Here is a 27,534-nt window from a genome sequence, read left to right on the forward strand (position 1 = left end):
TTTCTTTTGTTGTAGTTGTTTTTTTTTTTTTTTTTTTTTTTTCCATTCATTACACAGACACTACATGAAATCGAAATGTTTGTTGGACCAAGTCACTACATCTCTCTAGAACTTCGGTGTCCTATACAGAAACAAGAAACCATGCACACAAATTTAATCTGTTGTACCTGGAATGACGATTGAACAGGTACCTATCATGTAGTTAATGAAATGTACAGAGCGATTTCAGTCTATGTTCTGAAACTGTACTAGTAAACTTGGGCATCTTTCAGGTACATCACCTGCAAAATATTAGAAGAAAATCCTAGACATGATATATAACCTTTAGTTGATACAAAGATGATAAAATAATAAAAATATAGAAGACAGGCAGGATCTCAATTATATTCTATATTATGAAGAAAGATGGAAGATGTAGACAAATTTGTGAAGTAATGAAAGATTACCAATTGTCCATGATATTTAGGAAGATGTTTAGTTCTACCCATCTACCCATAAAATATCCTAGAAGTTGCATAGCTAGAAGCTCACAATCAAGATTTAAAAGAATTATCTGGCAAGCAGATGGAAACAACGGGCTTTCCTTTCAGAAGAACTTTGGAGTTTGAATGCATCCCAGAAGACAAGTAAATACTTTCATTTAAAAATATTTGAAAAAGTAAGGGGGGCTATCCAGGTTGCTATAAGCCAGTTAACCTAACACTGATTTGGCAAAATCAGAGCGTAATCAATTTGGGTTACACTCAGCTAAAAAAGGAAACATAATGTTATTTGATCTAATTTAATGGAAAAGATCTCATTAAAAGAATTACGTATTCTTTTATGGCCATATAAATTTGGTGGTTCAAAATAGCTGTCTAGGACTAACATATCAAGACTTGCATCTGCATACTGCACAGCCTGGCTGTTCATAAGGGAAAATGAAAGGCAATAGGTAAGTGCTGGAGGATGGAGCTAAGCCTTACCATGAAATACCTAAACCAGCTTGACTTAATTTAGCTGTTTGGAAAGACGAATACAGTGGCTTGATCGTGGTCTGTAACTCATTACAAAAGAAAGAGATTCCTGACAGCAGAAGACTTTAATGTACTGAACACAGGCATAACAAGACCCTATGAAGTTAAAAAAGAAAGAAAAAAAAGTAAAATAGAATGGTATTTTTAATGGCAGTGATAACCAACAAAAAATTTAATAATGGTTGATTAAACATAAAAGTCTTTAAATTATGAAAAGTCTTAAATCTTTCTTGAAGATTTAACTGAATGGTAGAGCAGCAATACTATCATTAGTCACAGCTGAGGTTCAGTTACTGTTTTGTGGGTGATTTTTCTAAATGATTTCCAGCCTACGTGATGTTTCCTTTTAAAGCAGTGATTATTTGCAAAATCCAGCTTAGAACTGACAATGGATTCAGTAAAGACAAGAAGAAAAAGTGCTACCGCCTTCCAGCAGAGACTCAAGATGCAGCTGAACGCAGAACTCCAGAGTCAACGTAAGGTCTTGGGCACAGACACACGGGAACAAATGGATTGGCATCACAAAGAAAATGCATAGTTAAAGAATTCAGGGAGCTGAAGAGAAAGTAAAGAGAATATTCCATTCTTGTGAGTGGAAGTTAAATAATTGAACTGTTGTCACCTTGAGTGTACAAAGCTGAAAAGCTGCAGACTGTGGAACCCGCAGCTTCATCTCAGCAGGGGATAATTTTGTGTGGATGTTATATTCTGCATCCTGCAGGTAGAAACCATACTTTTAAAATCAGCTGAAGTACTTTATATGTGTTAAATAGCCTCAGAAATTTGAAGAGGAAGACCTGATACAAACAAGACAATGAGAACAAGGTATTTTCAATTATTTCTACACCACCAACAGGAGCCTGGGTAAACAGAGAAATAAGAATTTTTCATTGATGAGGGGGGAAAAAAAATAAATCCTGGAATAAAGTGGCACTTTTGAAACTTGATGGGAAAATCCCTTAATAAAAATCATTGGTTTCTTCCTGGGCAATAGTAAAAGTTACAGGAACAGCGGCAAACTGCACAAACACAAGCAATATCTTTGAAATAACTGGTAACAAAAGAATCATACAGCCTTAAATACATATAGATCCCCATGCTTGGTAACAGATTCCAAGAAGGGGAAGGATAGAAGACATTGAAAACAACACATCAAACAAGGTAAGGTGATTTCAAGCACCTTTAACACGTTTAAAAAAGAAAAAGAAAAAAAAAAAAACACTGCAAGGAATTGTAACTTGCAAGACACTCCCCAAGGAATCCAGCCAGTCAGCAAAATATACTTCCAATTTTTAAAACTAGTTTTCTCAATACAAGACACTGCACCCAAAACAGGTCAATTTTTCAGACTTTGAGGTGATGCATACAAGACAAGTTGAAAACATGAGCGGAAACTGGCAGCTTTGTCCTGTTCCTACTGAATACGGGCATGCGGAGGAAAGCCACAAGCAGTAATAAACCTGTCCTGTCTGTGCTTCTCAAAGCCAATTTCCAAAGTGAGCAAAACTGTAAACTGAGTTGCCCATGAGAAAAAAAAATGTAAAACGGAAAAATGTGAATGAAAACTATTACTAAAAATTTATTGTATGGCCAAAAAAGCTCCAATTCCACAATCAAGAGGGGGAAACTGGGTAAAAGCTTGTCCTGGGTTCAGTGAGAAAGTCTGTGAGCAAGAAGAAGCAACTTAAAAACAGAGAGAAAAGGCCGAAATATAACACATTGAAAAGGAGAAGGCCAGACAGAAACTGACATAAATTAGGTATTATTAAATAGAGAAAACTGGTAAGGAAAGCTCTGCAGCTAGCAAAACTACAGATAATATGGATTTGGGAACTTTCATTCATTTTTTAAAATAAAAAGTAAACAAATATTACTAATAGTACTGATCCATGCTAAATAAAAAATGATTAAATTGCTAGTGACACAGAACAAGGACAATCAGTCAACAAAATATTTCTAATCCCATACTCAGAAAGAAACAGAGTGTGGCAGTAGTACGAAAATAGCAACTTCTCTCCAGTACCTTAGTATCAAAGTAGGAAGTTAGACAACATCTGCCGGGGACATATATTTTCAAGTCAGCAAACAAGCAGGAGTCTTTCCAGTTGACTAACAAGCTCTCCAGCCCATTGATTCTGATTTTCATTCAACTTGGGATATTAGAGAAATACCGTAAGACATTCAGTGACAGTATTCCCAAAAGGCAACTGAAATGATTCAACGTCAAAATTAGTCTGAGGCAAAAGAATGGAAGAGCTGTTGAGATGAAGAATGAATGAATGAAGAATAAAACCTATAATCCGAAGGTTTATGGGATATAGATTTTGTAGAGGATAAAAAGAAAAAAAAAAAAGCCTAATTTCATTCTTTGAAGACATCATTATACATTTGGTTTAACAAAGGGGACTGCATAGGTGCAACATACTTAAATTTTTGTAAGGCATTGACCTAGCACCGTAAGTCAAAAAGATTTACTGTACATAATCACATACTAAGAAGATTTAAGAAACGACTACTAGCCTGCAAGTCTCAAAAAGAAGCTAATAAAAAGTTGCACTGAACGATGCTTTTCAAGTTAGTGTAGGTCAGATGCAACATAGCACTTTCAACCCGGATCCGAAAGTAAAAAGTAACAACTGATGCAGTTTGTGGTGGACAAAATGGACAGGGTGGTGCACAACCTGGACCATCGGCAAGCTGGGGCTGTTCAAACACAATAGACTGATAAGAGACTCACATTCAGGAACCGGGAAGAACTCGGACCATGCCTGCAGAAAGGGGGAAAACACTATTGTGGGAAGCTGAGACTTTGATCTGGGAGTCACACCAGGTGAGCAGCTAACGTGAGCTCCAGTAAAACGCTGCAAGAAACAGGCAAACGCAGTCCTCTGCAGGCTTAAGGCAAAGGGCAGGGCAACCTTGTCCACGGCCACGGGGCTTCAACACTTAATTCTGACACGAACGCGTCTACAAGATATTGAAGGATCTGCCAAGATGTAGAAATAACAGACGAGAGTGATTCACAGGCTGGAGGAAATCCCTTACAGTGGAAGACTGAAGGAGTTTTCATCCATTTAGCTTCTCAAAGAGTAGATGAGGAGGTGCTATTACAGTGTTTAAACACCAGACCAGGGGAGAAAGCCCCACTGTGCTCTGTGGGTCTCTGAATCGGTGGGATGGACAGACCTGAACTAGTAACTAGAAGCCAAAGCCAAACAAATCCAGAAGTGAAATCGGGCTTGGGTATTTTAAAGCCAGAACACAAAGCCCTTGCAGCAGGCCACCAACGGAAGGGGTTTGCTGTGTCCCCGTGCCTCAAAATCAAGCCAACCCATTTCGGGAACACGTACTTCAAACGCACGTTAGTCACCGAGGCTCAGAACAGGATAGATGGATTGAAACGTCGCCTGGAAAACGCGGGAGGAAGAGGGCTTCTCCCAGCCTGATCTGTGAAACTAAAAAAACAATTCAACCCCTCGCAGCCAACCCTGCTGAGTAAGCGCAGAGCACCAGCTCTCCCCGCGGGCTGTGCAGGTGCAGAGCTCCCCTTCCACCCTGCAAACCACCAGGCTGCCCGAGGGCAGGGCTGCGCCGTGCCGCTCGCGCTCCCGCAGCCCATCCAGGACGCTCCTGCCGCGTTTCGGTGTGCGTGGGGAAGGAAGACACGGCACAGGGGCAGGGTGCCCGCAGCAGCACCTCCAGGGAGCCTTTTACACCAATTTATTTCTACACAGGGTGGTTAAAAAAAAAATAATAATAAAAGCCCCTACCGGTTGTTCATACATAAGTCTGGGATTCTATAGGGTTTGAGTGCAACACATGCTTTTTTCCCTTGCCTTCTCGTTCTCTTCCCAGTCAGCCTCCATGATCCAAAGAAACTAAGAAGTGACACACAAGACTAGTAGTCATGTGGACCAAAAAAAAAAAAAAAGAGGGGGAGGGAATCTGAAGACGAAGAGAGAGGGAAAAACAAACAAAGATTGAAAATAAAAATTCGCCAGGATAATGCGTTTTATAAACACAGAGATAGAAACAGTTACAGCAAGGACAGAGCGGGCCAGGGGCGGGGAATAGATATTTATATATATATATATATATAAATTCAAGGGGCCTTCAGTTTATTCTTTTTGGCTCCCCCTTCTCATTAGATTGGTCTCTCTGTGGGGATCTTCGCCCCTTTCTCTCCACTGTCCGCCTTTTGGGGATTCTCTCCCACGCTCAGGGTCCAGAAGAGGCCACCACTGCCATGTGAGTCCAGCCCGTCTTGGCAAGAGGGAGCCCGGGAGAGCGCTCGGATGGGAGGTGAGCAGAGAAGCTAGCCTTGCCCTGACACCTGCCGGCTCCTCGAAAAGCCTGGGCTATTCCTCCTCCTCCTTCCCTTTGGGAAACTGGGGGCAGGATGGGTGTGGAAGAGTCAGAACTGCTGCTGTTCCGCCTTTCGGGGAAGGAAGTAGAGAGAAGGGTGATGGTTATTTTGGCAGTCTCTTCCCCTCCCCTCCATTGCTTTTTTGGTTTGTTCTCGATGCCTGCAGGCTTTTCTGAGGAGGTGGGGGGGGAGGAGGGGGGAAGCAGGGGGGAGAGGAGGAGAAGTACAAGCTGCTAGGACATCATCCACAATGGGCAGGAAGAGCAATGAGCAGGAACCCACATTCCTACAGGGCCTTGGCCGTCACGCTGCTCAGACAGCCGGGAGAGGCGGCAGCCCCTTCGGCCAGACTCCTCTCTCTATTGCTCTCCGCCAGGGGAGAAGGAAGAGTGCAACGCTCCAGAGCCCTCGGGCAGCGTGGGCACCTGTCCAGCCCAGAGAACACGCCTCACCTCTCCCCCACACCAGTTGCACCTTCCGCTGGGGAGAAGGCTTCTCCCATCTGGTCCTTGGGGCAGGACAAGCGACCCCTCCTCCCTTTCGCAAGCAGGAGGGACAGGAATGGATATTTCTCTCTTAGACAACTCAAGGAAAATCCTCAAAAATACCCATCCGGCTGTGACCCCCTGCCACGTTCTTCTGCGGCCCGCTGAAAACGTGTCCGAGCCCCTGTCTGTACAAGGCCCAGCTCTCCGTCCCATCACACCACGCACCTCTCAGCGCCTCCCCACCCCCTTCCCGCGCAGCCTACAGCGAGAGAGAGAAGGCAGAGCAGGGGCCTTTCTTTGGGATTGAAAGGAGGGGCTCTTGAGTGAGGAAGCGATCCCGGCACAGGAAGGGGGCTCTTGCACAAGGAAGCATCCTCCTACCAGGCAGGCTGCTGCACGGAAGGAGCACCCCCTTGAGACAAGGCTGTCGTTCAAGGGGCTGCCACGAACGGGGTTTACACGGCCAAGAAGAGGCTGCTGCAGGAGGAGAGGCCGGAGGCTGTTGCACGAGGAGGGCCGCTGCACAAGCGGTGCCCCGGGCGCAGGCTATGCACAAGAGGCTTTTCTGCTCCCTGGGTTGAGGTCTCTCTAGGAGCTGGAGAGGTGCTCCACTTGGATGGCGCTGGTGCTGACAGTGAGGCAGATGTCCTTGTGATGCTCTGAAGTCTTGTAAGGAGTCAGGTCAAAGGAGCACTGAGGGGGAGGGTTGGGTGGGTTAGTGTCTCCAGAAGGGCCCCCTGCTGCCCCACCCCCCTGCGGCTGGAAGTGCTGCTGCTGCTGAGAGGCCTGGGCTTGTTGGGCCTGAACCACCTGCTGCTGGGGGTCCGGGATGTTGTGTTTCCGCATGTGCTTCATCAGGTACGTCTCCTGCAATGGGAAGGAGGCGTGAGAGGAGGGGACGGCTTCCACCAAAGCCAAAGCCCAAGCCCGTGGGGACCCCAAGGACAGACTCCCCGAGGAGCACTTCCACCTCTGCCACCCCCTCCAGGGGAGGAAATACTCACCGAGGTGTAGGCCCGGCTGCAGATGGAGCAGGTGTAGACCTTGGCGTGTTTCACCGTGTGCGTAGCCAGGTGCACCTCCAACGAGGCGGCATCCGTGTACGCGCGGTGGCAGTTGTGGCACTTGAAAGGTTTGTCTTTGTTGTGCTGCCGTCTGTGGGACTGGGGGCGGCAGCAGGGTGGGAAAAGAGAGAAGGCAAGAAGGGTTAGGAAGCGAATATGGACACTGGAGGATGCCTTACCTCTAACGCTCCCTTCCCACCAGGCTCCAAGTTCCCTAAGCCCCAGGATGCCGAGCAAGGGACGCCTGGCTCCTAGAGCAGGATGGCGATTTCCCCCCCAGTCCACCAGAGCTTTCTGGTGGACGCCTTATTTTCTCATCCCTATTAGGCATTTGAAGAGCAGAGTCTCTCAACTCTCTGCAATCCCCACCTTCTCAGTCTTCATGCAACTCTTCTAGTCTCCCCCCACACCCTTTCTACCTCTCTTCACATTTACTCTCCACATCTGTCAACTCTCAAGGCAGGATCTTTCACTGCTCACAGGCGTTTACAGCTTTTTGCCAGTTGGCATTTCCTACAGTCCCCCTCCTCCAGGATACTGCAACAGGAGGCACCACCTCTGCTTCCCTAAATCCCTACTCTTACATCCCCCATTTCATTATAAAACAAAACCACCTATTCCTGAGATTTTACCCCACATGTGAGATTTAGGAAAAGCCTTACCCCAGCTATGTCAGAAAACGTCTGCAGAACAGATCAGAGGAACTCCAACAAGCTATCACCGCTCGCAAGTCAATCTTACAATTTTACAGGATGTAATCACTTATGTGACTTATTTGGGTCACTGTTGCCACCAATCTCTCCCTTGTCCAGCCCTTCAACACCTTTTCTGCATTCCTTCACTCCTCCTCCCAGCTGCCCCAGTTTTTCCAAATCCTCCCACTCGCCATCCATATTTGCCACCCCCACTGTCGAGCAGGGCCTGCCCAGCCCCTTACCTGCAGGTTGGAAAGCTGGGTGAAAGCCTTTTCACACCCAGGGTGAGCACATTTGTAGGGTCGGTCCCCGGTGTGGATGCTGTCGAGGGGGAAGAGCACAAACAGGAGGCAGTGAGCAAACAGGCAGCGCAGAGGGCCGGGGCCTGATGCTGTGATGCAATCTCACAGCCGCTCAGCAGCGCGGGGAAGGGGATGACAGTGCCGCCAGATGCTGTTCTACCTGGACAAAGAGAGCTCTGCCCAGCTCCTGTGTCCAGCTAGAAGTTAGAAAAGATGTGCCATCGAGCAGAGTTCAGAACGTGACTAGGACTGAGGAGCAAGAGCTTATGAACGCTTGGCACGAGGGTCACCTAAGAATGGCAGGGGGTCTGCTGGCCCAGACACCCTGCTCCAAGCTCAGGAGGCCCACGCTGTGACCAAGAGGAATTCATTCTCTTGCTTGCACAGCACCGAGAAAACAGCTCTGTTCCTTCTCAGGATACACATGACAACAGCCTTCCTCCCTTCACGCTAGCAGGGAAACGTGTTCACGTGTCCCTGTCCCCCTGCAATGCCAGGACAAGCTTCCACACGCTCAGTCCAACCCCCGTGGTGGTGCCAGGATCCCTCACGGCCAATGCCTCTCTCTCCATCACTCTCTCTCTCTCTGTGCCCCCCGCGGTGCCAGACCAAGGCTCCCCCGGGACAGCACGTGCCCACCTCTGCCCTGCCGTGTGCTCAGTGCCTCCTGCGCAGCCTCCACTCCGTCCACTCTGCTGGGCCACCTCCTCCTGGGGGTGCAGCCGGCCGCGCTCCCCGCCCGCCCCCCGCATGCTTGGCGCGCGTGCTCCACAGGGTGCATGCCGGCAGCGCGGGGGGGCCAGGGCCAGGCCCCCGGCCTCCTCTGGCCCTTACCGTGTGTGCTGCTGCAGGTGGGAGAGCTGGCGGAAGGCCTTCTGGCAGTAGCGGCAGGTGTAGGGCTTGGCCCCCGAGTGGATGCGGAGGTGCTGGGCCAGGTAGGAGGTGTTGGCGAAGCTCTTGGAGCAGTGAGGACACTTGTGGGGCTTGACAATCGCCGTGTGGAGCTTGGAGTGGATCCTGCCGAAGAGGAGGAGGAGCAGCAGCAGTTGGACACGACCGCCATCTGGCTAGTGCTGATGGAATGAGGGCACAAAGGGGGTGGGACAGCACCACGCTATCTGCTACACGGAGGAGCTCCACACACGGCCCGAGCTCAGAGCTCGCTCGGCCTCAAACCGTGCTCCCCGTGGATTCAAGAGACCATGGTCTGTCCGCACCGGGGGAGGATCCAGAGAGAGGAACTCTAGAGTTTGGACTGAGGGGCATTGGCAGAGCTGTGTGGGAAGCCTATGGCTGAAATAGCAGGGGGCTGCAAGCCTGGACTGAGACGTTTGGCAGGACTAGGCTGGGGTGACAGGGAACAGTCCTCCTACGCCCAACTCTACACTCGTGCTGACAAAGCCAGTGCTACCTCCTGTCCGAAAACACCGCTCCGCTGCAGACGCCCCTTAGAGTCGGCAGCGCGAACCTCTGCGCACACCCAGCCCCGCACAGGAAATGACAAGCACTACGTGTCAGATACCGCTTTGTTTTCTGTCTGAGGAGTGACCAGCCTGCGGAAAACAGCAGGGTCTCCCCAGGCGGTCACCCGCTCGAGGTGCTGACGGCATGCTGGGATGACGGCAACATGCAGTGCGGAGGGCCCCCAGCCTCCTCTGGCCCTTACCGTGTGTGCTGCTGCAGGTGGGAGAGCTGGCGGAAGGCCTTCTGGCAGTAGCTGCACGTGTAGGGCTTGGCCCCTGAGTGGATGCGAATGTGCTGGGCCAGGTAGGAGCTGTTGGCGAAGCTCTTGGAGCAGTGAGGACACTTGTGTGGCTTTGTCTCCGTATGGGACTTGGAGTGGATCTGCATCTCCGACTTGGAGTAGAAGGTCAGCGAACACATCCGGCACCTGGGACCGGGGCGAGGGGAAGAGACAGCGTCACATGGGGCAAGCCCCAATATCTAGCAGCTTTAAGTGGAAGGGGTCTTCCACGCTGAGTGAGTAAAGGAGAGTTTCTGACCATGCGGACCAGGGGAAGTTTCGCCTCGGCCACTATGCTCAGCTGCAAGTACTCCGGTCCCAGAGGGACAAACCTAAGCTAGGAATGGGCAGGAAAGACCAGGCTTATACCTTGCAGCCACACAAGGAAAGGTCTTGGAAGAATCCGAGAGATTAATTTATCAGGCTTACAAGGGAGACAGGGTAGCACTTGGGAAATTTTCCAAGGGCAATCTGAAGGGGACAGGAATAAGAATTCCCAGACAAAAAACACTTTGTTCATCTATGATTTATTTCAGTCAAAAAAAAAAGTTGGAAAACCTGAAAATCCAGGTTAAGGTGTGTCTTCATAATAAAAGTTAATTCCACGTACTGCAAAGTCTGCAAAAGCAGTTATGACCAAAACACTTAACTCTGCTCCCGTTTTTGGGGAAGGCATTCACGTATTTGAAGGCAATGCTGGAAATAACAGGGCTCCTTTCCTAGTGGGTCTCACAAAGATACTCTGAGAACGTAATCAGCTATTTCACTGGTTTAATTGGCTTTCACCAATTCTATCTTACTGATGTTTTACAATGTTTTGTCTAGGAGCTTGGACCCATCTGTTCCCATGAAGATCAGAAACATATTTGGTAACACAGATTCTTCGAACAGGAAGAAGCAGTTGGCATTATCTGCTATGGATGTTGCTGTTAAAAACTGTTCCTCCGTCATGACACCGGGTTGTTGGGAGAAGCCTGCGCTGCTATACAATTCAGGATGGTAAAAGATTTTGTCTCTCTGTCATTTTAACCACAGAGGTTGCACCCATTGCTGGCCTTTTTTTTTTTCCTTCCAAAAATGTGTGACAACAAGGAGCAGAGTTAAAGTTTCTCTGAATTTAAGTCCTTCCATGTGCAGGCTTTTCCATTGAACAAGACAAAATGGAAGCTGCACTTGGAACTTCCAGGGTCACATCTGAGGGAACAATGCCACCTAGGAGACCTCTGTTCTGCCTGCTGTGGTGCGCTGATTATGTTTTTGTCTGGGAATTTCCTTAAATTTTATCAGTGTTTAAAAAAGATACCCAGTGACAAAAGTCTCTGCAAGTACTACACACCACAGAGAGCTTATCCTGTTTGTGCCCACATTCAGCTACTTCTTTTTCCTCCTAGGAGGATACATCGTTACATCTACTGTTGCGGCTATTGATGTTGGAGCCAGAAGCTTTTAGGAAGTGTGCAGTCTAATTGGTGTATGTAATGTAGGCAACATTTATCCAGCACCTACCTTAACTTCCACAGGCCCTTCAAAGCCACAGCTTGATTCTGAGCCATGTAACTAGAAGCCGTGCCTCCCTACCAAGCACCCTACCACACACCTGCCACAACATTGTTCCTCCTCCTTTACATTCACGATCACCTCTAACAGTTGCTTCTCCATTTCCTACCTTCATCTTTCTCTTACTCCCTTTTAATTGCACACCTGAACACAACGCACAAGCTAAACACGCCCTTACGTAGCTCCCCGCTCACACATACACAGCTCCTGCCTGGAACCAAGGAGCAGAAGCAATTTGGCTGTTTGTCCCTAGGTCTGCTAGAGATACAGGGAGTAGGAAGGCACATCGGGATCACCTTTTAGAAAAAGCAGCTTTTGGTTTATAAACCCAATTATCTCCAAACACTTGTCCAGTTTGCTCCAGACTTTCTGAAACATGACAGCTGGACTTGAAGACAGCATAAGCATTTTGCAGTTATCAAGTCATACTTAGAGGCTGAGGACTGTATCCTTGGACAAAGCAATGCTAGAAAGAACTTAAGTGAACGCTGAACTGGAAGTACCACTGAGTTACCAAGTCTGGCTCTCTGCTAACGCAAGGAATTAATTCATAACCCCATGCGTGACTCTATCAAGCTCCCTCTCAGAGGATGTTTATTGCCAGTATTCTCAGCTGAAGCCTGTTCCACTGTGTCACTCCTCTGATGATGAATCATTCAATTGAGAACAAGCTCCCAGTGCGATGTTGTGCTAATACAGCTAAATGAATCAAAGGGGAATAGCAGGTATCAGCTCTCGAAGTGGGAATGGGGCAACTACTCTTGCAGCAGCATGCCTGACGCTGAAGACTGTACAGTCAACAAGTACTGAGAGATCCAGGCAAGTTCAGAGAGCTTGGGAACGATGGCGTGTGGAAAATCTACTTCACAGAAGAGACTCACTGAGCCCAGTCTATCTAGGTTTGGTTTGGGGGAAAGGTTAAAAGATAGCTTGGTCAATAACCACATAAATCTACGCAGGGGGAAAAAAATCAATGACTGTGGGCTTGGTTTATGCAGCAAAGGTACCATGAGATACAGTAGCCGACAGTATGAGCTCAAGAAATCCAAGAAACAAAATCATTCCAACCATGAGAAAAATGCATCTTTGGCACAACTCCGAGGCTGCGTTACAATCTCAACCACTTGGCACCTACAATTAATATTTTTAGAATTCAGCTACCCGTCAGTGAGTAATACCTTTCTAGAAGTTTTGCTTGAGCTCCAACGCAATGCTGGGCACTAATCTCTTCTGTGCTGTACGCATGACCATAGATTTTAAAAGTCTATTCCTTTTTGAAAAATTCATGATCTTTACTATGTCATCAAGTCTAAGCAGTCCAGCCCCTTAAGTCTGTAATGACATAAAGCCATCTACTTTATTTTCCATAATAGCTGTGCACCAATTCCTTTACTTATTTACTTTGTTAGGTATCTGCCTTCAGGGCAGAATTTCCCTAGAATAAACTTTAATGAAAAGAGAGAGACTGAACGTCCTTCTCCATTTTCAAAGTAAACATATAAAAAAAAGGTATTTCAAAACCTCTCTGGCACCTGCATGAGAATGGGAGATAAATCTGAGTGTTAGAAACAAAACAAACAAACAAACCAGAAAATAAGAAGAAAACAAAACCCATCAAACAAGAAACCAACCCTAGCTGTCTGAATTTAGCAGCTGCAGACATTTCAGCAGTGTTTTTCAAGCAACATTTTAAAAAAAAATAATCTTGCAGGGACTCGTTTTCCAATAATCTAACGAGCATTAGCCCTGAGAGGGCACGAATGTTATGTAGCATTAACAAAGTCATAAGTCTTGTAAGTTAAAAGAGCCCTGGAATACAGCAGAAAGCTGCACTTCAGAGAGTTCTGTATGATGTGGTAGCAGGCATTTTCAATGGAACAAATGATCCATTTAATTAAGGGTTTTGCATTTTGCCTCAGACATCATCAAATATTAAAGGGGAAGATGCAATCAGCCCTCTAGTGGGTAAACATGGATTCAAAAAAAATGTTAAAATCTATACGGATAATGAGAACATCGCATCTGACACTCGCAAGGCTTCAGTGTTTCATTTCAGTGAATTTTTCCTTGCTGGGGATAGGAAAAGTTGGCAGCGCCGCCTGCTAAACATGAACATAGTGCTATGCGAAATAATCTGTTGTTGTTTGTTGTTAATAAACATTTTTGATCTTTTTTTCCCCCATCGTGCTTCTAAACTACTACCACTGCCATTGTATTCGGAGAGCACGTAACAGCACTGACTGCAGCATTCCCATTGAGAGCATTATACAACATCCCTACAACTGTTTGTTATGGCTCTGCAAATTTAGCTTAGAGCATATTCTTAACCACGCAGAGGTGTATTTCTCCATATAAATAGTTAACTCCATACGCAGCAACGTGCTGGAGATCAAAAGCAACCCCTTCCAGTGTTTATAATCCTTTCTTTTTATAAGGAATCTACAGAAATAAAGCGAGACGTTAAAAGAATGTGCATGTTAAGACAAACACCCTCAAAAATCATGAAATGCCAGTAAAAGGTGGATGCACAATTCTAATTCTGCACCCATATGAAAGTCATCACGATGAGTCATAAACAAAATTATGCTTATAGCAACCAGACTACAACTCGGAGGCGCACGGGGCCTTTTTTTTCTTTCCACTTTTCATGGAATGTTCCGCCTCATTCATCAGATGCTGTTATGAGATAAAATGCCATCTGAAATACCATCTCATAGTAAAATTTGCCTAACGTGGATTAACAGCATTTTTTCAATCAAGTGCTTAATTAATTGGTATCACAGTTGTGAAAACTATGCAAGCTTTTATACGCAGCCTCGAGGATTCAATTTCCTAGTATCCGCTGAGATTGGTCTTGAATTTAATTGAACCCTTGCTCCTTCTATTAGACTACAAACACTAGACCAACAAGGTTTTTTGTTTGCTTGTTTATAAAAAAACAACTAGTTTAACTTCCCGCCTTCCTGATCTAAGTTTAGGCTCTCCGAGTCAACAGATATTTAGCAGGGAAAGAAATGTACTGCCTTTGCAATGCAGAGTTAATGAAGTAACTAATGCAATCATAGCATAATAATGGATACACAGTGCATGATAAATGCTGATTTAACCTTCAAACTCCCCAATTTTTTAAAGCTGGAGCTAAACATTTTCTTACTAATATTTTGTAAGTGGCAGAGGGAAGGAGACCAAACATTTAAGAGACACGGCTACAAAACTCGGATCAGACCTAAATAAAGCCCGAGTACAGAAGTGCCAAAAGGACAGCATATGACAATTGTACCTCTGTTTCTCCAATTCTACAACAAATCACATTAAAAATTTAACATGCTACCATTTGCCACTTTACACTATTGACACATATACTAACAAATCTATCAGCTACACTGAGGGCTGAAGCTACTTATTTCCACACTCCTTCAGTCACTCGCGTGGTTGATAAGGCTACAGAAAACAAGTGTGCATCACGCTCTTGGCAAGGCGCTGAATATTTTTAACACCCTGTAGCATTTTTCCAGTTCTACTTTTCTGAGGGGTTTCCAATGTTTCGGCCATTTTTCAAAAGATCATTTGGAAAAACATCGGAACCAGAATTTTGTGGCATTTCAGCACGCTTCACAAGTTGCCTGCCTTCTTATAATCACTTCAGCACTTGTGCTTTCAGCAATTGCATTTACCCTCTTTCATCACAGCCTCACACTGGGAGCTCACATGATGTCATTTAGTTCCTAAAAGTCCTTTTCATAGCCATTGCTTTCCAGGATACTGTTTCCTCATGACTATTATTCCTTATCTTTAGATCAAAGGTGTTCAACAGCAGCCAACAGGCCACTTTAGAGAATTACAGAATATCCCACATTGGAAGAGACCCACACAACTCCTGCTCCAATTCTATCCAGGCCTAATTGGATGGTTGTTTTATATCGTGTCTGAGTATCTAGATTTCAATCCCTGACTCCGCTGGAGAAATCACACGGGTTAATAAACCAAGAAACTAAGCCTTCCATTCAGCTGTAATAAAAACACATTTTGCTTGAACGGTTCTGGCTTCACCACCACACACAACTTCCCATTTTTTTCCTTACCTATCCACCAGCACTGCCTCTACCTGTAAATTGTCAGCCAAAATTTCCTGTTGATCTCCAAAATCACTGAACAACATCAAGCTTAAGACCTTCTCTACCAATTTCTGCTATCAGTCACTATTAACAAAAGAGCAGCAAAACAACGAAATACAGCGAGGTGTTCCCTTGTGCAGTGATAATACCTTGTGTTAAAATTGAAAGAGCACAAAAGAGCAAACACTAACAAATTTGGGAGTGCCAGAAGTTACGGTCATCTATGTCACCATAATTTGGCTCCGCAATGCAGGGACATCCTGATACATCCTTATTGACCGTTCCCACACAACTGCATCCTTATCATGTTGCACAGATAGATAGTTAACAAGCAAGCCTTCAGTACTCTTCATCACCACTGTGATGTGAACAGCCTCGAGCCTCGTCAACCGCACGAAATTCCAACCTCAGCTGGCAGAATTTCTCCTCTGTTGGACCCCCACAGAAGTATTGGTGCTCCTCAGACAACAATTTATTTCCACAACACCCCTGTTTACTTTATTTTTAAGGGGAGGGAGCAACACAAGACAGAGGAGTGAAAAACAATTAGGAGGATGTAATTCTGATGCCCGCAAACACTATTTTTCTTTTAAAAGAACTTCATGCTATTTACATTTAAATCACACCTCCTGGAAGTTCTGTGCTGCATGTAAGCTCCAATGCTTCTGCAAAGCTAAACAGGATCCAACAGGTAGCAGAGGACTACTCTGTGACACTTGAAGGGATTATGGTTTTAGGAATACCAAACGTTAATTACTTCAGGATAACTGTCTATGGTCATTCCTAGCCTGCAGCACATGCAAATCCACCGAAAGCTCAACCTAACCCATATATGCACAGGCTTCAAGGCATGATCATCTGTAGGCCTGAACCACATGGCTGTAGAATACTGTAGGAAATCCATAGCAGAAGCAAACAGAGCCTACAGTTCCTCAGACTAGCAGTCAAATGCCTTCCCCAAATCATCCTTCTCTATGCCACAACCCCCAAGTCAATTTTACTTTATTTTTGACAAAATTATTTCTTTCTCTAAGTAGTTGTGCAGGACGCTGCCAGGCCATCACATATACAGTAACTGTAGTCACATAATCAAGGATGTATCCAAGTGCATTGACTCAACAGAGCCAAATTAAGGTGTGACCAGGTAGATGAGTGACAGAAGAGTTCTGATGTTCTCTCTCTCCAGCTGAAACTGTAACTGGCCCTTCACTCCCTTGCACGTCAGTAGAATGGTTGTATGCAAGTAAAAAGCACTAAAATTAAAATTCATTTTAATTTTAGGGAGAGAACTTGCCATAAACCAAGCTTTCACTTTACTATATCCTGAGGCATACGGTCAGTCTCATTTCTATCTTTCAAGCACAGCACTCATATCCAAAGCAAAGCTCATGTGTGCGGTGTGTGTAGATATGGAAGTTCATGCACACCTGTCCTCCTTCGTTTTGAAATCATAAGCCAATTTCAACCAAAGCTAAAAAAAGGGGGAAGGGTTTTAAAGTCACTACGAGTTTCACAAGAATACGCAGCTGGGAAAGATGAGAGACCCTCGTGGAGCCCCCTGCTGAGGGAAAGGCTAGGAAGCTCACCCTTGATTAGACATCAGAGAATCCACACAGGAGAGAGCCGCTGGAAACCAGGCTTCATTAGTTCCGCTGCTCACGGAACTACTTGTTAAAAAAAGCAAACAGAAATTCCAACATGTGGCATCGTCCCGACACCCACGTTGGTCATCAGCAATCTTAAGATCAGACCTCTGCCAGCAGAGCAAGGACAATCAGTGAGAGCAGTGCTAGTCTGACACCTTTTGCTAGCATTAGAGGGGGGCGAGGCTCTGTGCCCGAGGAGGGCACGTTCTCGTGCTGACAGCAGACACACGGCCAAATTTAGGAACATTGGATTGAGTATTTCTAGGCTTTGGAGGGAATGTGGTCAAACTTTCTGCCTGATACTTCAAACTTTATTCTCCCCTTGCCCCTAGTCTTCCAGCCCATTGCAATCCCCTCTCTCCTGCACCAAGACCCAGTCCCACGCTCCTTACCCACGTGCCCCACTTCATCCTCCACTGCAGTGTATATTCAAAGTTTCCTTCTCACAGTTCACATTTGTGTCCTCTCCCTCATATTTCTATTTGTCTGTCCACATCCCATGTTCCTGTCCCCATCTGTTCCACTAATTCTAGATACCCATTCACCTTCCAGCCCCTAGTAGGTCTGCTCTTTCTCCGTCTTCTCAGTCTTGGCCCCTCCTAGCCTCTCTCTGTCCCCTCTCCCTTGCAAGCAGGCTCTCCACCATCCCCTCTGGCTTGTAGGCTCTAGTCTTTTCTTCTCCCTCCTTTCTTGTTCCCATCTCTGCTCTGCCAGCTTTCTAGACTTCCTAGACACAATCAGCTCTAGGTGCTAGCCATACCTCACTCTCGTCCCTACTGCCTTTGAATCAAGCCTTCTTTCACCTTGCCGCTGTGCCCAGGGGAAGGGGAAGGTTCCTGTGAACATGGGCAGCAGGACTCCCTTCTGAAGCAGAATGAGGAGTTGTGGCTGAAGGAAAAAACGTGCTTGGCCCTTCAGCATTAGGAGATGCCTGGAGGTCAGAGTACTTTTGGTTCCTCCGTGGAGGAACAGGCTGGTCAGTGCCCGGAGTCATGCAGACCTCAAGTAACACCAAAGAGGATCTAACAGCCTTGCCTATTTCTGCTACTGAAGTATAAAGCGTCTCAAAGCATGCTTAACAGATTTTTTTTTCAAAGCTTCCGACTTGGCCAAATTTGGCCACATTTTAACAGATATTTGTGGCTTAGAAAAAGCCATAATCACCTGACTTCAAATCCAGGAAAAAAAAATAAATCAGAAAGTCACTGAAGAGCAACATTAAATCCAGTATAGAGCAAGGAAAAAAAGGCTGACAACGAGCTAAGAACACGCCCACGTGCTGTATTCAAGCCACTGGCTCCTCTTGTGTCCCTAATTTCCTCCTTAACAGGTCCTCTGCCTGGCTTTTCCCTCCTCCACAGCTCACTGATCTTTGTTTCTTGCTAAGCCTTCCATGGCTTCTGCACACTTTTTCTCCCTGGACACACCACAGAAGCGCACGTCCCTTAGCTGCTTGCTGTTTTCCAAACCAGAACACCCTGATGTGCCCACAGCCTACTGCAAGGAAGGGAACTCACAACTGAAGGTGGAAATGGAGCTCTTTGGTTACAGTATCACAGCAAGGACTTCTCAAGGCAACAACTTTTCTCTGGGTGTACTAGGTTCAGAGGTACAGCTTGCAAAGCCATTCCAGATTCAGATCCGGAGCTTTTACAAACTCAGTGTTGCCACCAAGCAACACATACGAAGAGCTCTCTTCCTCTTGCAAATACAAGATCAAACTATCTGGAGAATTGTATTCTGAGACAGAACGGATGATCTGGAACAGATAAGCTGAGCCATTTAATCAGCCTCGTCTAACACATCACACCACAAGCTTCAAGAAGCGCGTAGGTACAAGCACTACAACAGTCCTAAGAAATGACCCTACTGCCTCCAGGATTCATGCTCTCTCTCTCTCCCTCAGCACGCTTTAAAGTTCTGATGAGCAACCATGTGCTTCACACACTGCCTCTTTCTAGAAATTTGTTGTCTCGATGATCTCGTTTTCCACAGAAAAAGTTCTGCAAGGATGTCAGGGAAGATTAATAAAGTTGCAATGAATCCAGACAAGACTGAAGCGACATAACTCACAAAGGAAAAGCCTTCACAGAACTGGCTCAGATGCTGTCCCCTTCAGCTAGGAGCATTTTTCTAATGCCACAAAGCAAAGCGCTAAGGACTCTGCCAGACTGATCCTGAGGCTGGATGTCTGAGATCTGCAAGCAACAAGCAACACCAAGCAAAAGCTTCACGCCTTTCCTTACAAAGAGAAACCTGGCCATAAAAGATTCTTGCACTAATTTCACTAATTCACTTCTGGAGATGTTAGAGCAGCAAAACATCTGCCATTTGGTGGAGCAGGAACCGCTCCATTCAGTGGGCTGATCTGCACTGGGGCTATCATCTTTGTGCTCCAACCCCTTCAAAACCTGCCCGCACTGCTACCTGCTGAAGGCCTCGCTCTGCCTTCATCACCACGAGTCTGGAGCTCACAACATCAGACACCTGCTCTGACACCCACAACAAGACAGCTCACAGAACTTAAAAAGAAAAAAAAAAAAGATCAATTTGACAAAAGCTTTCCAGGCTTTAGGAATGAACTATTAAAAAATAAACAGATTGATCAATGTGGCAAACTCCTTCCAGGCATCTGACTAGCTTGTCCTTAGTGCATCACCATGAGAATCGATGAAATCATACCAACACATCCCCACGTACACCGCAAGCAACTCCTCCTTCAGCCTGAGAAGGGAGCAGTAGACAAACCTCACACGGCCTTCATTTGGCTCGTATATGTCTGCGTGTGATAGTAATGGGAACTCCCCAAATTATCGTAATCTGGAATACAGATGGAACCCAGGAGTCCTCAAAGTTTTCACTCGCAAGCCCATTCATATGCATATTATGCACAAACTGCACTGCAAAGATTTTCTCTTCCACAGCTGCGAAAGACGACAGCCTTTTCTTTTATTTTGGAACAATTATTTTTAGTTCCAAACTTGCGCATGGAAAGCAGCAGACAAAGAGAAGACCCCAAGGAAGGCAGAAGTTCTCTTTGATGGTCTTCAGTAAATACCAGTGTAGCTATCTTGCACCTTAACAGTGCCCAGAGGAAGTCCAGGTTGGGATGGGGGCTGGATGAAGAGGCAAAGGTACCACACTTGGACTAAGCATGAAGACAAAACCTTCCTGATGACATGCTCCCACATACAAACTCATTTTTTCCCCATGATCAGTTACACAGACTCTGCATGATCATAAAGTTTCTGCTGAGTCACTCCACCTGGTCATTGGCTTTTTTTTTTTTTCCTCCAAACTTACAAATAAACAAGGAGCTATAATTAAAGCTTTGGTTCAGCTTTAATTCTAGCATTCACTGCCAATTGTGTCCCCTGTAAATACATATTTAACAGCCTAATTAGCAACCCAGACTGTAAGCAGCTTGAGTGTGGAATTGTGGCTAGGGCCCAAAATAAATGGTGGGATTACAAATAGCAGGCTACCTAACACTCCTACCCTTCTTCACCATACGCTGATTATATTTTCAAAGTGGAAAAACTGGGACATTGGGCAAGAGAATAAAAAGGCTGATCCAAGCGCTGGTTTTGAAGCTATTTCACTGCATTGATTTAAAAATACAAACATTCCTTAAATGCTGTAGTTAAAAATGAAACAGGGCCTGCGGTGGATGCACTGATTCTGTGTAGGTGCCTTCACATTGTTATTCTTATGCCAGAAACGTAGCTAAATCTACCGAAAAGGAAAAAAGGTCTGGGATGGTTAAAGGAAAATGGTCTGCCTCAGAAGGATTCATGGGCACGTAGCAGGGAAGCGAGGAGAACTAGGAACCACCTCCTACTTGTTTTCACCTAGCTACTGATTTGTCTTTTATTGATCTTGATCATCCTTGAGAAATGCCCATCACTAAATCACCCATGCTTGCTCCCCAACCAACAGACTACCACGTCGCTTCCCTCTTTCCTAGCACTCACCTGCTCTGCCCAGCTCCCACCTTCTCAGAAACACTCTCATCACCCTCTGCTTGAAGCATTCCCTCCTAGCTAACCTTTCCCCTGTTCCCAGGGCTCACAGGTTCCTATAGCCACATCCCTCCAAGCTCAGAAACCCAACTTGAGGGCTCAGAGCACTCTCCCCTCTCATCCGATACCTTTAGGGCTTAGGAACGCCCTTACACCTAGTTCAGAAATGCACTTTTTCCTGTTTTGTTGGGAACACCGAAACAGGAGGAGAGCACACTGGGCAACGAGCACAGGAGCAGACACTATCACCAGGGTTCGCTTCCAGCTCCGTGCATCCAGTCTAGGACATTTATACTGGGCAGACTGGAGTCCTGCAGGGCTTTCAGCTGCACCACGCAGCACTGCGTTCTGCAGCGTGCCAGCCACGCTACCCGGCTGTGGCATCAAGGATATGGCTCAGCCTCCGTAAGATCCCGGTCGTTAATCAACCTAGTGATGTTAGCATCTGCACAATTAGGAAATGGAGGTTGCCCGCTAAGGAGATCCTTAGTTTGGGGTCAACCCACTCGTTTGCAAACATCCCCGATTAGAAAGACAACTCAACTCTCCCTGCATCTGCAAATTTCTCTGCTCAGGGACTCCGCAGGGAAGAAGCCAAGATCTCTTCTTCCCTGCGTGAGCCTCTGAAGGGCCGAACACCCCCCCCACCGACCCCATGCAACGTTACGGGCACGGTTTAACCCTGCTCCCCACCTGTATGTCTTGCCATCCTTGTGCTGGTCCTCATCGTCCTCGTTTGACAGCACAAAGGGGTCGCTCATCTCTGGCAGCCCCGACTCCTGCAATCGTTTCTTCTTCCGGCCCCGAGGCGGTTTGGGGGCAACTCCCCCACCCCCGCCACCCCCAGCACCTTCGGAGAGGGTGGTCGTCCCCTTCTTGGCCAGGTCGGGCACCACCTGCAGGGCTGCCTGGGAGCCGGGGGGGAGCGCGGAGACAATCATGGGAGCTGAGATGGGAAAGGTTTGTGCAGAGGTGGCTGTGGTCACCAGGGAACCCGAGGGGGAAGTTATCACCAGCCCAGGACCTGCAAAGAGACCGAGGTGGAAGGCAGGTGTTACATCCCCGATGGCACCCGACCTCCTCACCCCACAGAAGGGGGCTTTACGTGTATACTTTGAAACGGAATGCAAGCAGGAGGGCACAAAGAGTAGCCCAAAACACTCCCAACCTCCACAGCTGGAAGGCAAACTTAGATGCACTGAAACTACGGCAGCCCACCCCATCACAGATACTCAGCACAACCCCCAGCCCAAAAAAGGACCCTCCAGGACTCCCCGCCGCCCCTATACCCTGCTTGCAGACATCCCCGGAGCCCCCTACCTGCTGTCATCAGCCCAGCAGACTGCACGGGCACCACGGTGATGTTCTGAGTCACGGGGGCCTGGCTGTGTGGTGTCAGCTGCTCCGGCTTGGTGTCCGAGTCCATGGCGATGCCGGCGGGCAGGGCCACGGAGGTGGGCACCGTCAGCAAGGCGGGGTAGTGGGGGGGAGCCAGGCTGCAGCCCTTCTCCGTGGGCAGTAGCTGCTCCTTCATCTTGTTAATGAACATGGTGTTCTCGATCTGAAAAGGGGGAGAAGGGCCTTGAGGATGCCGTGCCGCAGCTTCTCCCAGCACTTGGCTGAGCACGAAAGGCAACAGAAGCGTGTATCGTGCTTGGGTTTCTCATGGGAAGCAAGGGTTGGAAGGCAAAGCTCTTACCTGTCCCGAGACGGTGGGCACTGCTGGCCAGAAGTACGGGGAGGAGTTGAAATGAGATTCTTCCATCCTAGCTGGGCACAGGGGGGAAGAGGAAGGGGGAAGGGAAGAGGAATATGGGGGAGAAGGAAGACAGACAGACAGACGCACACACACACACATACACAAAAGGAACATTAAACCCAAAAAGACTCCAACAGGGAACTGACTCAGCCTGATGCTGCGACAGTTCCTTAATCTCCCCGTCCTTCCTTAAGCAACTGCTCCCCGCTTTTGATCTATCTGCCCAAACCGTGTTATTTGCAGAGAAAAAAAAGATGTCTGCTATTCCCACAGGCTTGGGTCCACCTCAAATGCCTCTTGCCCACCAGTCCTCCATGCAAAAAATAAAAAATAAAAGACTACATCAGACCCCAAGCACCTCTAAAACTCCCCAGTTATCCTCTACCCAAGTACATGCCATAGATGATGAAGTCTGTGCATCTGCGTCCAGGCAAACACAGCTGAAAAACGTTTTTTGCTGCCGCAGACAGCCTGAGCCCACAAGCAGTGCAAGTTTTGGACCCTGCCTGCCCCTCCACCCCAGCTCCCTGAGAACCCAGATGCAGCAAGGGCGCGTTAGCATCGTGTTACACAGGAAGAAGGACAGGCAGAGAGAGGGAAACAGACTTGCCCGAGGTAACAGACAGGCACAGCAGACCGAGAAGTAAAACCTAGGGCTCCTGACTGCCCGTTGCCCTCTGCCCTGACCACTCCTGGGAGAAGCCTGGAGATGTCTCTCAGTATTCCTGGCAGACCACAGCCTCCTCCTTCACCCAGCCAGACACCAGGAGACAGCCTAGCAGGCAAAGTTTGCCCCACTCTGAAAACCCCAAGAAATCCACACAACGGTGTTCTCTGAAGTAGAAGAGGTGCCGATTCCTTAACAAAGACGGCAAAACTGATGGGTAAAACAAAGGCAATAAAACCTCTGCTCAACGAACACCGTGCCTGGCAGAGCGAGCTGCTCAGAGAAACCAAACACCGCAGCCTTCTCGTGCAGCTCTCTGCAAACAGCACCGGCCCCGTTCCTGTTGTGATGTGGCAGCAGTCTAATTAGCGAGTAAATATTGCTTCTGAAGCGCCTATCCCCAGCATCAGATAAGCTGAGGAGCGTGCCCCGAGTAGCACGAAGCCCTTACTTTCCAGGAGTGTCTTCGGAGAGAATAAACACACGTGGAATTGCTGCGTGTGAGCCAAAATGCAAAGGCGCTTCTCCTCTGTGTGGAGCAGCAGTATTTAAATGACCCAAATTACCCGTTAATTTGCTTTTTATGAATTGCTCGCGCCAACAGCAAAGCCCAGTCCTCCTGCCTCACCTGCTCACTGCACACCAACCAATAAACCCACTTAAGGATGAATTATTTACCTTGCAGCAGCGGCATGCGGCCCGGCTGCCAGCTGCCTGACCGAGTTACTCTGGATTTACACTGCCGTGATTCGAGCAGGATCCGATGGGGCAGGCAGCTTGGCTCCCTTTAATTTCTTTTCGGAGCCAGATTAATTAAGTGCTCTGCCCACAACGAGGCCCTGCGTATCTAACACTTCAGTACGTGATTGTTTCCTTCCACAGGATGGGCACACACAGAGATAAGGCCTCCCCTAGCAACTCAGCACCTGTATCAAGAGGGATTTTTTTGTGTTTGGGATGTCAAGGGGGGTGGTGTTGCTGTTTTAAATGAGTAAGCCTCTCTTTGCTCAGCTTCCACATCAAAAAATAAATAAGGAAAAAAGACAAACCTAAGTAAACCTGACTTTGCAAAACCAAAGTCTCATGTAATAATCAATTTTGTTTGTCAAATAAACTTTGCAATCGCCCAGTCTCGGATTCCTTGGATTCAGCTGCAAAGTTTAGGAGTAAAACAGAAAGATGACACTTTAAACAAAAATCTCCTAACAGCTTTCCTATTCAAAGAGCACAAAGTATGAAAGACAACTCCATCTTCAAACTGTAAAATCCAAACCAGCACAGGCTGGGGCACTCAGTGGCCTCCTGATTCTACCTTGCCCCCTGTCAGAACGTGACAAAGCACCCAACTTTTGTTCACTTTGTTCTGCAAAGTGTTTAAAAATAACAATAAATCAAAACACCACCACCAAAACAGTTTGTATTAATTCTCCGAAAATGACTACCCTGTTTTCACTAAACTTTCTCAGAATCCGTCCCCCCACCCAGCAGTCTTCATGCTTGAATAGATGTCAGGCCTCAAAAAAAAATCAGCTTGAAAGACTGAAGTGTAACGAAGTTATAAGAACGTGGAGAAAAAGGAGGAACGGTGTAAGAGTCGAAGCTGTCATGCAATCTCACTGGCAAGCCAATCTTCCAGAGGGAGAAAACAAAGGCGAAGATCCTGGCACCAACCTCCTGTCCTAATGCCCACGGACGTCCCTCCCCTGTCCCGCTGTTAGGCTGAAGGATATTTCGGAAAACATGCACCCCTATCCACAGCCCCCACTTTCCCAGCGCTCACACTTACTTTACCAGCACTCTGCTCGTAACCCTTCCAATTGCTCTACAACTATCACACATGGGCTGGAGCTTCAACCCTGAACCGCAGCATGTTCCCACTGCGGTGCCTTCAGCATCCCAGCTTCCACAAACAGGCCAGAGATGGGACCTTCTTCCTACGCACCAGTCTAGTATCAGACAGATGTCAACGTACCCTCCTGATACAAACCAAAAACACCTTCTATGTACAGACCACAAATTGACATACACCAAACAAACACCCGAGTGCACCAGGGAACTCGCAAGGGGCAAGGAGCCTGAAGCGTGGCTCTCAGAGTATTTCCCAGAGCCGCATACTGAACGTGCTGGGCTTACGCTTCTTTGCAGGGTCATCGCTTTAATCGTAAACACAGAGACAAAAGCACGTGCGAGTACACGGCCGGGCACAGGCTGCGTTTCTGGAAGGCACAATCAAGGTTGGGCACGCGGGTATTTACAGACTGAGTTGTAAGGTGGCTTTCTTTATTCTCCATGCGCCTCGTGGTTATTTTCTAGGCAGCTTTCAGCTGATAAAAGGCCCTGAGCGATTTCAGCTGTCATTTTACGTCTGTATGCAAGCAACGAGGAGTAACTGGTCGCCAACAAGGAGCTTTTAGGCTTAACCGCTGCAAAATACTGAGGATGCCCCCAGGGGACGTGGGAACAAACGCCGAAACACCTCCCTAAGCCCCTAAGCACCACCAAGTCCGAGCCCTGCTGCGCCTGGATGCACACCAGGACCCCCCAGCGCAACACGCGGAGCCCTGAGCCCCCAACCCCGAGCTCGGAGCCGCCTCATGCACCGCCCCCCCCCACCCCCAGCCCGCCCCGTCCCATCCCGTCCCGTGCCCCCTTCCCCCCCCCCCCCCCCCGGGGCGAGGCTGACTCAGGGCGCGGCGGGAGCTCCTTACCCCTCTCACTCTCCCTCCTCTCGCATCTCTCCTCCTTCCAGGGCCGGCTCTGCGAACAAACCGCCAGCGTTACGGGGAGGGAGGCGGGGAGGGGAGGGGGGGGGGGTGCGGACAGACGGCCGGGCGGCCGGGCAGACAGACGGACAGGCAGGCAGGCAGGCAGGCAGGCAGCCCGCCGCTTCCGCTTCCGGATCGCCTCACGGCCGGAAGCGCGGCCCCGCCGTGCCGCCCCCCCTCACCCTCCTCCTGCCCTCCCCCACCCCGTCCCTCACCCCCCTCCTCCTCCCCCGCCCGCCCCCGCGGCGCCCACCCCGACCCCGGCTCCTCCGGCGGCCTCCTCACCGGAAAGAGGGCAGCGGCCGGGCCGCTTCCGGGGCAGCGCCGAGAGCACTTCCGGGGGCGCGATGGCGTCACGGCCTCTCCTCCCCCCCCCCCGCCCCGCCCCCCCCCGCTGCGCCCGTTCCGCTCCCCCCCCCTCCCCCCCCCCCCTTTCTCCGCGGCGGGGCTGCGGGCGGCCGGGCCGGAAGCGCGCGGGGCCCCACCGGAAGCGCCGTGTGGCGGCGGCGCGCGCGGGGGGCGGCGGTTGGCGGCAGGGCGGAAGTGGCGGTGGCGGGCGGCGCGCGCGCGCGCGGCGCTTCCCCCCCTCACTCCCCCCCCTCCCTCCCTTCAGGCCGGCCGTGAGGGGGCCGCTTCCGGCCCGGGCGGCGGGCCTCATGAATATTCATGAGGCGGTTCATGAATAATGCATGAGGGTGTGTTGGAATAAAAAGAGGTGTTTTTTTTTTTTTTTTTTTTTTTTGGCTGAGTGGTCAGTCCGGGGAGTTGGTTGCACAGAGTCGCACAATCACCAGAGTTAATTGCACAATCGCCCGAGTTAATGACACAATCACCAGATTGCATTAATTACAGGCACAGCAGCTAATTACACACAGTCACACAGGACGCCCCCCAGTTCCCCCAGTCCACCCCTCACTGGGGGTCCCTACCCAGTCCCCCCATATCACTGAGCCCTGCACCTAACCCCCTTCCACAGCCCCCCATGATGGTGGCTCCACCACCCCCTGGGCAGCCCGCCCCACTGCCCTTCAACCCTTTTGGTTAAAAAAGTTCCATTTCCTTCCTAATTTGGGGGATCTGACTCGCTGGTGGGTACCCACGCTCATCCCTTTTCCATTTTTCCCTCTGTAATTTGTCTCTGGGGTTGTCAGCTCAGCCCTGAAGGTGGCACATCTCATCCCACATCACCACAAACAGTGTCAGTCCTACATCCAGCAAGAGGAGCCTCTCCTTCGCCCCAAAGCCCCCCTCGGCTTCCCTCCTTGCCCTCCCTGTGCTGCCCAAAAGAAATTCAGCTGAACATCTCCTCCTAGGCTCGGCTGCTGGGA

The 27,534-nt window shown here is 48.3% G+C and overlaps 1 protein-coding gene across 13 annotated transcripts; it reads right to left on the minus strand.

Moving 5' to 3' along the window:
- Positions 1–26,713, minus strand: ZNF384 (zinc finger protein 384). Of its 13 annotated transcripts, none has more exons than XM_068699255.1 (12): positions 26,492–26,645; positions 26,150–26,198; positions 25,228–25,417; positions 22,715–22,781; positions 22,336–22,576; positions 21,709–22,039; positions 16,934–17,011; positions 9,598–9,822; positions 8,766–8,948; positions 7,872–7,950; positions 6,875–7,033; positions 1–6,737 (listed from the first exon to the last, which is right to left on the minus strand). In XM_068699255.1, the coding sequence occupies exons 3-12, from the start codon at positions 25,278–25,280 to the stop codon at positions 6,459–6,461; spliced, it is 1,695 nt and encodes a 564-aa protein (XP_068555356.1). In that variant the 5' UTR covers positions 25,281–25,417; positions 26,150–26,198; positions 26,492–26,645; the 3' UTR covers positions 1–6,458. The 13 variants fall into 13 exon arrangements, with proteins under 13 accessions (XP_068555356.1, XP_068555346.1, XP_068555368.1 ...); XM_068699245.1 differs by having other exon boundaries at positions 16,934–17,014; XM_068699267.1 differs by having other exon boundaries at positions 16,934–17,014; positions 22,715–22,785.
- Between the last annotated feature and the right edge of the window lie 821 nt (positions 26,714–27,534).

Source organism: Anas acuta, chromosome 1 (assembly GCF_963932015.1).
Source record: "Anas acuta chromosome 1, bAnaAcu1.1, whole genome shotgun sequence".
Taxonomy (NCBI): Eukaryota; Metazoa; Chordata; class Aves; order Anseriformes; family Anatidae; genus Anas; species Anas acuta.

Excerpts from the sequence above, each read along its gene's own strand:
- ZNF384 (XM_068699245.1), bottom strand. The coding sequence starts at position 25,280 with ATGTGTGATAGTTGTAGAGCAATTGGAAGGGTTACGAGCAGAGTGCTG. Across the intron at positions 8,949-9,597 it reads CACCTGCAGCAGCACACACG|GATCCACTCCAAGCTCCACA; the intron begins GTAAGGGCCAGA and ends CCTCTTCGGCAG. Across the intron at positions 7,951-8,765 it reads CACCTGCAGCAGCACACACG|CATCCACACCGGGGACCGAC; the intron begins GTAAGGGCCAGA and ends CCCCCTCGACAG.